Genomic DNA, 13,393 nt, shown 5'->3' on the forward strand with positions numbered 1-13,393 from the left:
CAGATGCATAAAATGACTGGAAACATGAAACAAACACATTAGGTTAAGAAATATCCTGGGATTACTAGGCATACATTAAGAAGTTTCTTTTATCTCCAAAGTCTAAGTGCAACAAATCTGCTGTTATAATAACAGAGATTAATATTATCCCACTCACCAAAACAAATTAGTGAATTTGAAATTTCTCAAATTTGAGGACTAAAATTCATCTTGGAACTCAAGCTCATTTACAGAATCATGTGCACTCTACTGCTGTAAACAAGATCGTAAGGGTTTTAAAGATTTTTTTAATATATAAAATAATGACTTGAATATCAGTGTGCATTGTAATGAGGTTCTTTTCTAAAAGATTATAACAGAAGAACCCTTTGGAATGGTATGAGCAAAACTTATTAAAATTGTCTCAAAATATTTGCTAGCCAAAACATTCCAATTCAAACTAGCTGCTTTGTTACATTTTAAAATTCAAATGAAAACCAATCACTCATAGCTGTTAAGTAGCAAGTGGTAGCAGAGATACATAAGCAGTAGACCAAGTCTACTTACACAAGTATGTACTAAGAAAAGCCTAAGGTACAGCATACTACACTTATGAAAGTTTGTTAATTACAACTATTAATTTGAGAGCCAATACAATTATTAACAACCTCTCAGCTTATAACATATGAGTATTCATTCCTACCAAGCTTGTTCTATTTTTTTTTAGTCAGTAATGAAAAACAGCATCTATTTTCCTTAACATTTCCAGTAGTTGTAGTTAATAGAGGTAGCTGAGCTACTATTCAAAGAAGTTATTCTTTGTGGATGAGGATTTTTTTCAAATGTTTAAGTTACTCTTTAAACTACACAAGTTCTATTAATGCAATAAAATATAATAGGAAAAAGAAAATGGATGCAAGAAACTTTTGCATTTGGCACCTTGTCTAGATTGATACCTCAAATACTCTTTTTTAATAAAGTTAATGCAAACATCAGGACACATCACAAAGATTTGCTACATATTTACAAGGCACCAACCCTTTCTCACCTTTAACATGAATTAAGCAAATCAATGAAAAGCATATCAAGTTCCCCCCACCCCCAAAAAACTGTAGTATAAATATATACTTCAGTTCAGTACAATTCATGAAAGTTTGGCCTGGGAAGAGTAAAATAATCCAGATCGTTCTTACAATATAGAAACTGTAAACATTTAATAGCTGCCTATAGGATTGGTGTATTGTGCAAAAGTTATTATTACTGGGTACAAGAATCAAAATGGCAAAAACAAACTATATAAAACTCTGTAAGAAGGTGCTATACTTCTGTGATACAAAAGCAAAAGAGGGATATTCAATTGAGATAAAAATGTCATGCTACTCCTAAGAAGCTGAATGCTCCTTTAATGTAGTAAATCTGTAGTGTGTTTGTGATGTTTTGTGTGTGTGTGTCTATATGTGGGCAGAATTTTTTTAATTTAAGGCCTAATGAGTAAGGCTTGTTTGAACAAATGAAGTGTGGAGATCAAAAGTCTTGAAACAAATGTATACTGGCATAATGGAAAAGCACCAATGTGAAAGGAAGCAGAAGTCCCCACACAACTTGCTTTGTAGATTTCCTAGTAAATTCCCTGCAGTAGAAGGCCATTGAATTTTTTAAATTACTCTAAATTTATTAACTGTTAATAATTCCATCCCATGAGATGGCTAACCCTGGCTTTTTCTGTCATTTTACGCACTCTGCCTGATCTGGATGTACCAAGATTCAGAGGATCTTCAGAGGACACAAAATTGTCATTATCAGAATCATCATTATATAAAACAGTCCTCCTGCCTTGGTTTCTTGTTTTAATTCGAGGCAGTCTACTGAAACGTCCTGAAAACATTGTATCAAATTCATCATCTGCAATACGTGCACGTTTGGCTCTGGTGGCTCCTCTAGAAGCACCTCTTCCTCCTCTCCCTCTCCCTCTCCCTCTAGTGGCACCTGCACCTCTTCCTCGACCTCCTCGTCCCCTGCCTCCTCTTCCTCTGCCTCCTCTACTCCATCTACCCCATCTTCCCCATCTGCCCCTTCCTCCTGTGCCTCTTGTCTTCCAGTTTCTTTTTCCATTGGCATATTGCTTTCTTAGTTTTCTTTTAGGCCTGGTTTGTATGAATTTGCTATAGTCATGGTCTCCATCTATGTAATCTTGATCTGTTCTGGAAGTTGATTCAGAATCAGAATCAGAACAACAGGTACTTTCAGAACTTAAACTGGATCCTAACTCTCCACTCTCTGAGGAGGACAAATGTGATTTCTCCTTTGTTTCTTTTTTCTCTTTCTCTTCTCTTCCCATGTTTTCATCTTCTTCTGATGCACTAAGTAGTTTTCTTTTGATTCCTGTCCGAGGCTCTCTGCCATCACCATTTGTAAGGGGTCCATCAAGGGAGTGATCTAAATGAAGATGAATAATTTTTTGATGTTAAGCTTTGACATTGAAGATAGTTATTTAAATTCAAAAGTAAAATAAAAATTCTATCAAAAAATACTTAGCACCCAAAGATAGATGGGGTAAAGTACTGGAGAATATTGGAATATAGATTTAAATCTGTTAAAAATGGAAGATACTAATGTTCTGAGTTTTGTCTGATTGTGTTTTGAGGGGTGCGGGGAGGAGAGTATGGAGGGATAATAGGTGGTGAGGAAGCTGGGCAGAAATTTCAAGGGCTTGAACTCTATATAAAGAATTATGTAAGAACATGTATCAGAATAATTTCATTCATTAAATGAATATTTACTGTTACCTACTATATTGCTGGAAGTTTGAAATGTGGCAATAATGAGACAAAGTCCTTGCTCTTTGAATTTATATTTTAGTGGGGAAAGCATGATAGACAATGAAATAAATTAAAAAAATACAATTTCAAGTAATGACACATGATATAAAGAAAAAAGAAAAGAGTATTAAAAAAATCTCATGTGTATACATGGTGGATATTTTAGATAAGAAAGACTTTCATGTAGAGGTAGTATCTGAGAAAAGAACTGAATGAAATAAGATCTGGGAAAGGAACATTCCATTGGAGGAAACAGAAACCCACTGTAACTGGAATGGAAGAAAAAACAGAGTGGAAGGAGATAACTGCCAGGGATTAAGGGTTTTAGAACAAGAAAATGACAGGATACATTTATATTTTTAAAAGAGTACTATGGTTCTTGTACATAGAACAAATTATGGAAGGGCTTAGAAGCAGAGACCAGTTGGGAGACCACTGCAACTGTCAAGATAAGACATGATGACGGATGTGCCAAGAGAGGTGATGAGGAGTGATTAGATTTGGAGTGATTCCTTCTAGAAGAGCCATCAGAACCAACCTTTTATTTTTAAAGTCTGAACTAACAGGAATTGCTGATGGATTGGATATCAAGTGGTAAGCACAGAATGAAGGTCAACTCCAGGGTTTTATGGCCTGAGAAACTTGTCGAATGGTAAAGATATTTTGCTAAGTTGGAGAATACTGAAAGAGGAATAGGTTTAAGCAGTCTGGTAGGAAAAAAAAAAAGATTCCAGTTTTAAATACTACTAGAGTTCCAAGTAAAGACAATTAATAAAAAAAAAAAAAAGAAAAAGAAAAAAAGCAGGTAGATATACCTGTCTAGTGATCAGGGCAGACTTATTTAGAGGTAGAAATATAATTTTGGAAAATTTCAGTAAGAGATAACATTTAGGGTCAAGAGAACTGAGGGTACTTATTAAGAGAGCAAACAAAGAAAGAGAATGTGACCGATGACAGACTTGGGGTATTCCAGCATCTAAAGATAAAGAACAACTGGCAAAGATAATTGAGAAGGAACAGCTAGTGAGGTAGGACAAAAACAGGAGTGGACTGAAAAGCTTGGAAGGAGCAAAGATTAGGGTTCTATGTGAAGCATAGTAACAAGATTAGTTTAATAGTCTAGATGTTATAGACTGGATTGTGTTCTTCTCTCAAAAAAATATACATATTGGTTTTGAAGAAGATGGCAGTGGACTAGGAGAACCCTAGGCTCATCTTGTCTCACAAACATAACTAGATAACAATCAAATCATCCTAAATACTGCAGAAATCAATATGAAGACTGACAGAACAAACTCCACAACTAAAGGGAGAGAAGAGGCCATATTAAATTTGGTAGGAAGTATACAGATGTGACTTAGGAGAGAAATGGATAATGGGCACTGCAGAGGGAGGGAGCTGCAGTCACAGAGAAGGGTGTGAGAGAGAGCCGAACACACAGGGGAATGCACAAGGAGAATATTTACCCAAAGTCACTGGCTTGGAACATAAGAGGGGACGATTTTCATGAGTTCTTAAAACCAGTGAAGCTTAAAGCTCACAATTTTAAAGGTTAGTAGGCTTGGCTGGGACAAAGCCCTGAGGGCACTGCTCTGCTCTTGGAGAGAGAAGGTAGGCAAACAACCTGGGAACAGAACATGGAAACAGCGATTTGAAGGATACCTGGGACATATAGGAGGGAGATTATTCAATCTCCTTGGAGGGCTTTTCTGAGAGGCAGCTTTCATATAGAGATGCCTCTCCAGAAACAAAGGAGTAGGCCAGAGCCATTTCCCTCCAGTAACCCTCAGCATAAACACAGAGCTACCAGTGGGAAACAGTGTAGCCCTGACAATGGCTAATTAACTTGCTTATACCAAGTCTCACACCCCTGTACTGGGATTGCCCATCTTAGTCAAGTTTGCCTCAGTCCCAGCATGTGCGCCCATTCCCCAGAATATCAGCAGAGGCCCCTACAACACCATGTCTCTAAAGCCTGTTGCAGTTTTAAAGGTCATTAGGTTTATCTGGGATAGAGCCTGGAGGGCACTGTACTTCTGGAGAGAAGGTAGGCAAAAAAAACCTGGAGGTGTACAGTTTGAAAACAGAAAACTAGAAAATGCTTGGGGCACGCAGGTGGGAGATTATTTGCTTTTCTCAGAGTGCTTCCCTGAGAGGCAGCATACATGGAGACTGCTCTCAGGGAACAAGAACTGACTGGTACCTTTTTTATCCCTTGCTCCTCAGCATAAACAGAGCCAGCTGCAGGAAGCACCACAGCACATATACTGGCTGCCTAACATGGTTACACTAAGTCTCACACCCCAGCTTTCTGATGAGACTGCCCTTCTCAGTCAAGCTTGTCCCAATACCAGCATGGTGGGCTCCTCCCTCAGAAGATCAGCAGAAACCCCTGCCCAAACCATGTATCCCTACAAGAGTTTTACAGGGCTTCAGTTGGAGTAGAAATAGTATCAGGTCTCATTTGGTAAGCAGACCAGAGCACAGTAGTTAAAGCTCACCACATTTTGGCCAAGGAACAAATACTGTACACTGCAAGCAAGGAGAGCCTCTGCAGGTGACTGGCCTGAAGGACAGAGCAATCAAAACACAACAGCAGAGCATACAAAGAATATAGCAAAGAGAAATCTCAGAAGTGACAGGTACTAGAAACTAAATGACTGTTTCTTCACAAAGCCATTAATTTCAGGAGCAGGAAACATACTGGTTTTCCTAACACAGAGAAGAAGGCAGAAACCTAGACAAAATGCCAAGATGGAGGACTTCATCCCAAATGAAACAACAAGAAAAGATCACAGCCAGGGATCTAATTAAAACAGATATAAGTAATATGCCTGGTTCAGAATTTAAAGCAACAATCATATGGATACTCACTGGGCTTCAGAAAAGAATGGGAGACATCAAGAAGACACTTATCACAGAGATAAAAGAGTTAAAAAACAGTCAGAAATGAACAATGCTATAAATGATATTGGAACCTGATGCAATGACAAGCAGGCTGGAAGAAGCTGAGGAATGATTTAGTGATATAGAAGACAAAATAATGGAAAATAATGAAGCTGAACAATATACAGAGAGAATTATGTAATATGAGAATAAACTTAGGGGACTTAGTGATTCAATCAAATGTATAATCATTCTTCTATATGAGTCTCAGAAGAAGAAGAGAGAAAAGGAGGCAGAAATTTTATTTCAAGAAGTAATAGCAGAAAACTTCCCTAATCTGGGAAAGAAAACAGACATCCAGGCCAGGAGAAAAGAGAACTCCTATCAAAACAAATCAGGCCAACACCAACACATATTGTAATTAAACTGGCAAAATCTAGTGATAAAGAAAAAAATCTTAAAAGCAGCAACACTAAAGAAATCCTTAACTTACAAGGGAAGACCCATAAGGCTGGATGGAGATTTCTCAATAGGAACTTGGCAAGCCAACAGGAAGTGACACGATATATTCAATTTGCTGAATGGGAAAAATCTGCAACAATGAACACTATTTGGTAAGGCTGTTACTCAGAATAGAGGAGACATAAAGAGATTCCCAGATAACCAAAAACTAAAGGAATACGTGACCATGAACCCAGCCCTGCAAGAAATACTAAAGGGGGATCTTGGCATGGAAAGGAAGGACCAAAAGTGACAAAAACTAGAAAGGAACAGAGAAAATCTCCAGATACATTGACAAAACAAGTAATAAAATGGCACTAAATACATGTATATCAATGATTACTCTGAATGTAAAAGGACTAAACACTCCAATCAAAAGACACAGGCTGTCAGGAGGCAAAAAAAAAAAAACCCATAGAAACAAACAACATTAAAAAAAAAAACCAGAACAAAACCAAAAAACCAAACAGACAAGAGCCATCTATATGCTGTCTATAAGAGAATGATTTTAGACATAAAAATACCTGCAGATCTAAAGTGAGTGGATGGTGAAATATTTATTACACAAATGCATGTCAACAATTAGCTGGAGTAGCAGTATTTATAACAGATAAACTAGATTTTAAAACAAAGACTATAAGAAATGAAGACGGCTATATATCATAATAAAGCAGACAATACAACAAGAAGATGTAACAATTGCAAATATTTATACACCTAATATGTGATCACCGAAATATATATAACAATGAATAACAAACATAAAGAGATTAATAATAACACAATAATAGGAGGGGACATAAATACTCCATTTATATCGATGGACAGATAATATAAATAGAAAATCAACAAGGAAACAATGGCTTTGAGTGCCACACTGATTCAGATGGAGTTAACAAATATATTCAGAACACTCCATCCTAAAACAGCAGAATATACAATCTTTTCAAGTGTACATGGGACATTCTCCAGAATAGATCACGTCCTACATCACAAATCAGGCCTCAACAAATACGATAATACTGAGATCACACTATGCATCTTTTCTGAATACAATGTTATGAAACTTGTCAAGCACAAAAAAAAAAAATTGGAATGACCACAAATACATGAAGTTTAAACAACATGCTACTAAACAATAAATGGTTCAACTAGGATATTAAACAAAATTTATAAAAACAAATGAACATGAAAACACAAAACTACAATACAAAACATTTGGGATATAGCAGAAGCAGTCCTAAGAGGGAAGTATATAGCAGTATATGCCTACCTCAAAGCAAGAAAAATCTCAAAGAAACAACTTAATCTTACATCTAAAGGAGTGAGAGAAACAACAAATGAAGCTTAAAGCCAGAAAAAGAAAGAAAATAGTAAAGTTTAGAGCAGAAATAAATCATATAGAACAAAGAAAACAGTGTAACAGATCAATGAGACCAGGAGCTGGATCTCTGATAAAATCAAGAAAACTGAGAAACCTTAAGGCAGGCTTAATCAAAAAGAAAAGGGCCCAAATACGTAAAGTCACAAATGAGAGAGGAGAAATAAGAACCAACACCATAAAAATACAAAAATTGTTAAGAGAATATAATGAAAAACTATAATTCAAAAACTGGACAACCTGAAAGAAATGGATAAATTCCTAGAAACATATAAACTACCAAAACTGAAACAATAAGAAATAGAAAACCTCAACAGAACAATAACCTGCAAAGAAACTGAATCAGTAATCAAAAATCTCTGAACAAATAAAAGCCAGGACCAGATGGTTTCATAGGTGAATTCCATAAAACATTTACAGAAGAGTTAATACCTATCCTTAATCTATTCCAAAAATAATAAAGGAAAGAAAACTCAAATTCATTTGATGATACCAGCATTACCCAGATTCCATAACCAGAGGAAGACTCTACTAAAAAAGAGAACTGTAGGCCAATATTGATGAATATGGATGCAAAAATTCTCAATAAAATAGTAGCAAACTATTTTACACAACAATACATTAAATACATACAACAATAGATTAAATACAACAATAGATTAAAAGAATGATTCACCACAATAATGGGATTTATTCCTGGGTTGCAAGAGTGGTTTAATATTTGCAAAAAAATCAGCATGATACACAACATTAATAAAGGAAAGGATAAGAACCATATGATCATCACAATATATTCAGAAATAGTATTTAACAAAGTATAATATCATGATAAAAATGCTCCATGAAGTAGGTTCAGAGGGAACATACCTCAACATAATAAAGGTGATATATGAAAAACCCAGAGCTAGTATCATTCTCACTGGGGGAAAAGCTGAGAGCTTTACCTCTAAGGTCAGGAACAAGACAGGGATGTCCACTCTCACTATGGTTATTTAACATAGTACTGGAAATCCTAGCCCTAGCAATCAGACAACAAAAAGAAATAAAAAGCATACCGATAAGCAAGGAAGAAGTAAAACTTTCACTATTTGCAGATGACATGATATCATATATACTAAACCCAAAAGACTCCACCAAAAAAACTGCTAGAACTGATGAACAAATTTAGCAAAACTTCAGGACACAAAATCAATGTACAGAAATCTGTTGCATTTCTCTAAACCAATAATGAAGCAGCAGAAAGAAAAATTAAGAAAACGATCCCTTATATAACTGCACCAAAACTATGATACTTAGGTATAAACATAACCAAAGAGTTGAAAGACCTGTCATCTAAAAACTATACATCACTGATGAAAGAAATTAAAGATAACACAAGGAAATGGAAAGACACTCCATACTCATGGAACAGAAGAACAAATACTGCTAAAATGTCTTTATTACCCAAAGCAATCTACATATTTAATGTAATCCCTATCAAAATATCAATAGCATTTTTCACAGAGCTAGAATTAATAACACTAAAATTTCTATGGACCTCAAAAGAACCCAGATAGGCAAAGCAATCTTGAAAAACAAAAGCAAAGCTGGAGGCATCACAGTTCTGGAATTCAAGTTACATCACAAAGCTGTAATGATGAAAACAGTATGGTACTGGCACAAAAACAGACACATAGATCAATGGAACAGAATAGAGAACCAGGAAATGAACCCACAATTATATGGCCAATTAATCTTCAACAAGGGGGGAAAGAATATACAATGGGTAAAAGACAAACTCTTTAAAAATGGTGCTGGGAAAACTGGACAGCGACATGAAAAATAATGAACCTGACCCACTTTCTTACACCAAACACAAAAGTAAATTCAAAATGGATGAAAGACCTAAATGAAAGACAGGAAACCATTAACATCCTATAGAAGAATACAGGCAGTAGCCTCTTTGACATCGGCCATAGCAATTTCTTTCTAGATATATCTCCTGAGGCAAGGGAAATAAAAGCAAAAATAAACTACTGGGGCTTCATCAAAATTAAAAGCTTCTGGGGGTGCCTACGTGGCTCAGAGACAGACTAAGTAGAAAGGCACCTATAAAGTAACTGGGCAGGGATGCCTCGGTGGCTCAGCCAGTTAAGCATCTGCCTTCGGCTCAGGTCATGATCCCAGGGTCCTGGGATTGAGCCCCACACTGGGCTCCCTCCTCAGCTGGGAGCCTGCTTCTCCCTCTCTGTTGCTCCCCCTGCTTGTGTGCTCTCTCTCTCTCTCAAATGAATAAATAAATATCATTAAAAAATAAAAATGAAAAACTTCTGCACAGCAAAGGAAACAATCAATAAAACTAAAAGGCAAACTACAGAATGGGATAATATATTTGCAAATGACATATCTGAGAAAGGTTTGGTATCCAAAATACAAAAAGAAGTTATAAAACTCAACACCCAAAAAACAAATAATCCAATTTAAAACTGGACAGAAAAAAAAATAAATAAAACTGGACAGAAGACATGAATAGATATTTTCCAAAGAAGATATACAGATGGCCAATGGACACATGAAAAGATGTTCAACATCACTCATTATCAGGGAAATACAAATCAAAACTACAATAAGGTATCACTGCACATCTGTCAGAATGGCTTAAAGCCAACCAGAGAGGAAACAACACATGTTTGTGAGGATGTGAAGAAAGGGGAATCTTCTTATACTACTGGGTAGGAATGATAACTGAGGCAGCCACTATGGGAAACAGTATGGACGGTCCTCAAAAAGTTAAAAAACACAACTACCCTATGATTCAGCAATTGCACTACTAGGTATTTACTCAGAGAATACCAAAATACTAATTCAAATACATGCCCTCCCATGTTTATACCAATATTATCTACAATAGCCAAATTATGGAAAGAGCCCAGATGTCCATTGACAAATGAATGAATAAAGATGTGGTATACATAAACAATAGAATATTACTCATGCGATGGCATAAATGGAGCTAAAGAGTATTATGCTAAGTGAAATAAGTCAAAGAAAGATAAATACCATATAATTTCACTCATATGTGGACTCGAAGAAACCAAACAAATGAGCACAGGGGAAAAAAAGAGCAAGAGAAGCAACCTAAGAAAAAGAATTTTGACTGTTCAGAACAAACTAATGGTTATCAGAGGAGAGGTTGGTGGGAGGTGGGTTAAATAGGTCATGGGGATTAAGGAGTGCAGTTGTGTTGAGAACCAACTATTGTATGGAAGCGTTGAACTGCTGTATTGCATACTTGAAACTAATATAAAACATTGTATGTTAACTAACTAGACTTTAAATAAAAACTTAAAAAAGTTATATATGCTAAAGTCCTATGCCCCAATGTGTCTGTATCTGGATACATATTCTATAAGGAAGTCATTAAAATTAAATGAAGTCTTAAGTGTAGGTGTTAAAGTACTAGAATTGTTGTCCTTAAAAGAAAAGGAAGAGAGCAGAGCTCACTCTCTCTTCCTGTCTGTGGATATACAATGAAAAAGTCATGTGATGACACATCAAGAAGGCAGCCATCAGCAAGCTAGGAAGAGAATCCTGACCAGATACTCGGCTGGCACCTTGATCTTAGACTTTGAGCCTCCAGAACTGTGAGGAAATAAATGTTTGTTGTATGTATATGAAAAAGTGCAAATCAAAACTTCAATGAGATATCACCTCTCACCTTACAGAACTGTTAAATTCAATAACACAAGAAACAGGTGTTGGCAAGGATATAGAGTAAGAGGAACACTCTTGCACTGTTTTTAGGAATGCAAACTGGTGCAGCCACTCTGAAAAACAGCATGGAAGTTCCTCAAAAAGTTAAAAATAGAACTATCGTATGATCCAGCCATTGTACTACTAGGTATTTATCCAAAGAATACCAAAATATTAATTCAAAGGGATATATGCGCTCTTATCTTTATTGCAGCACTATTTACAACAGCCAAATTATGAAAAGAGCCCAATTGTCCATTGATACATGAATGGATAAAGAATGTGCTGTGTGTGTGTGTGTGTGTGTAATGGAATACTCATCAGCCATAAAAAGTGAAATCTTGCATCTACCATGACATGGATAGAGCTAAAAGTATAATGATACACAAAACAAGTCAGTCAAAGATAACCAAAGACCATATAATTTCACTCACATGTGGGATGTAAAACAAAATAAATGAGCAAAGGAGAAAAGAGATAAAAAAATAAAAACAGAAGACATTTTTAACTATGGAGAACAAACTGATGGTTACCAGAGGGTGAAGGATGGGTAAGATAGGTGAAGGGGATTAAAGAGTACACTTATCATGATGAGCACTGAGTAATGTATAGAATTCCTGAATCACTGTATTATATACCAAAAACTAATGTAACATTGTATGTTAACTATACTGGAATTAAAACAGAAAACTTCATATAAAAGAGAGAAAAAAAAAAGATAAGAGGAGAGATGAGTTTGGGAAGATGATGGAGTAGGAGGACCCTGAGCTCACCCTGTCCCATGTTTTCAGTAGATTATCATCCATGTCCAAGTCAAAAAGTGGGAGAGTGATCCAAAGATGGGAAGAACAAACTCCACAACTAAATACAGAGAAGAAGCTGCATCCGAAAGGTTAGGAATGTCATAAACGTGGGGAGGCTGCTAGAGGAGAGAGCTATGTGAGTAGAGATGGCAGAGCAATGGGCCTTCACACCAAGGAGCTCACATAGGGAAGACTGATCCCCATAATGTTTGGCTTTGAAAACCACAGGGACTGAATTCCTGTGTTTGTTTAACCGCTGGGACTTAGGAGCCTGGAGCTTTAACAACACTGGGCAACTTTGGAGGGTGAGTGATACCTGGCTAGCTGCCCTTAAAGAGACAGCAGCCTGCACCAGAAGGCAACATAAAAATGGCAGTTTACATAACCGTGGGGGCAAAAAGGAGACCTGTTTATACCGATTTTGGAGCACGTTGGGGGACTTCTCCAAAAACAAGAGAGCTGGCAGGTGCTGTTTTCCTCCCCTGCTCTCTAGCATAAACAATTGGCCATGTGCAGGAGGTGGGGCTGCACAGATACTTGCTACCTGACCCACTAGCAGTGCACCAAGCTCACAAGTTCTCCTGAGGACTTGCCCACTCCAAGGCTGCTGGCCTGGACCCTTGACTAAGGGCAAATTTTGTTAATGTTGTGGGGACCCACCCAGCCACCAGGTGCACAGCTGCCAAAGCACACCATGTTCAGCTGCCAAGCCCTGCCCTGTTGGCTGGCCATCCTGAGCCACAGACATCGTGACACACCTAGCCACCCTGATACATGGACCCAGCTGCCGTAGCACCTCAGGATTTTGACTTAAAACTAAAAACTAGTAGCCCAGCACAAATTCTGCTAACAGCCCTGCCATGCCCCTACTTCCCTGGTGGGCATATTCCCCGGAGCTGGCCTGCCTGGTCCCACTAATACCACAGAGAGCAGGCACAGCCCAGAAAAAGCAGAGAGTCAGTTCAGATGACTGCATTGAAAGGGAAAGTGACTCGGACATGACAGCAAGGCATAAACAACACACAAAGGATACTCTCATGAAGGGACAGGTTCTGGTGAACAAGAGACTCTGCACTGAAGGTGCCCTTCTTCATAAAGTCACTACTTTCAAGAGCAAAAGACATAGATGACTTTCCTAACTCATAGATACAGACACAGAGAGGCAGACAAAATTAAGATAAAGAGAAATTTATCCCAAATGAAAGAAGAGGACCAGGCCATGGCCAGAGACTGAAGTGAACTCTAAGTAACATGCCTGATAGAGAATTTAAAGAAACCATCATAAGGATCCT

General features: G+C 37.2%; 1 protein-coding gene across 1 annotated transcript in view; it reads right to left on the reverse strand.

Moving 5' to 3' along the window:
* Nucleotides 1-710: 710 nt before the first annotated feature.
* The window catches only part of BRWD3 (bromodomain and WD repeat domain containing 3), a 205,532-nt gene continuing 192,849 nt past the window's right edge, over nucleotides 711-13,393 (reverse strand). Inside the window, exon 41 of the mRNA XM_080795680.1 lies at nucleotides 711-2,415. Coding sequence (XP_080651806.1) covers nucleotides 1,661-2,415 — 755 coding nt within the window. The 3' untranslated portion in view covers nucleotides 711-1,660. The remainder of the gene's footprint in view (nucleotides 2,416-13,393) is intronic.

This window comes from Martes martes (genome assembly GCF_963455335.1).
Source record: "Martes martes genome assembly, chromosome: X".
Classification (NCBI taxonomy): Eukaryota; Metazoa; Chordata; class Mammalia; order Carnivora; family Mustelidae; genus Martes; species Martes martes.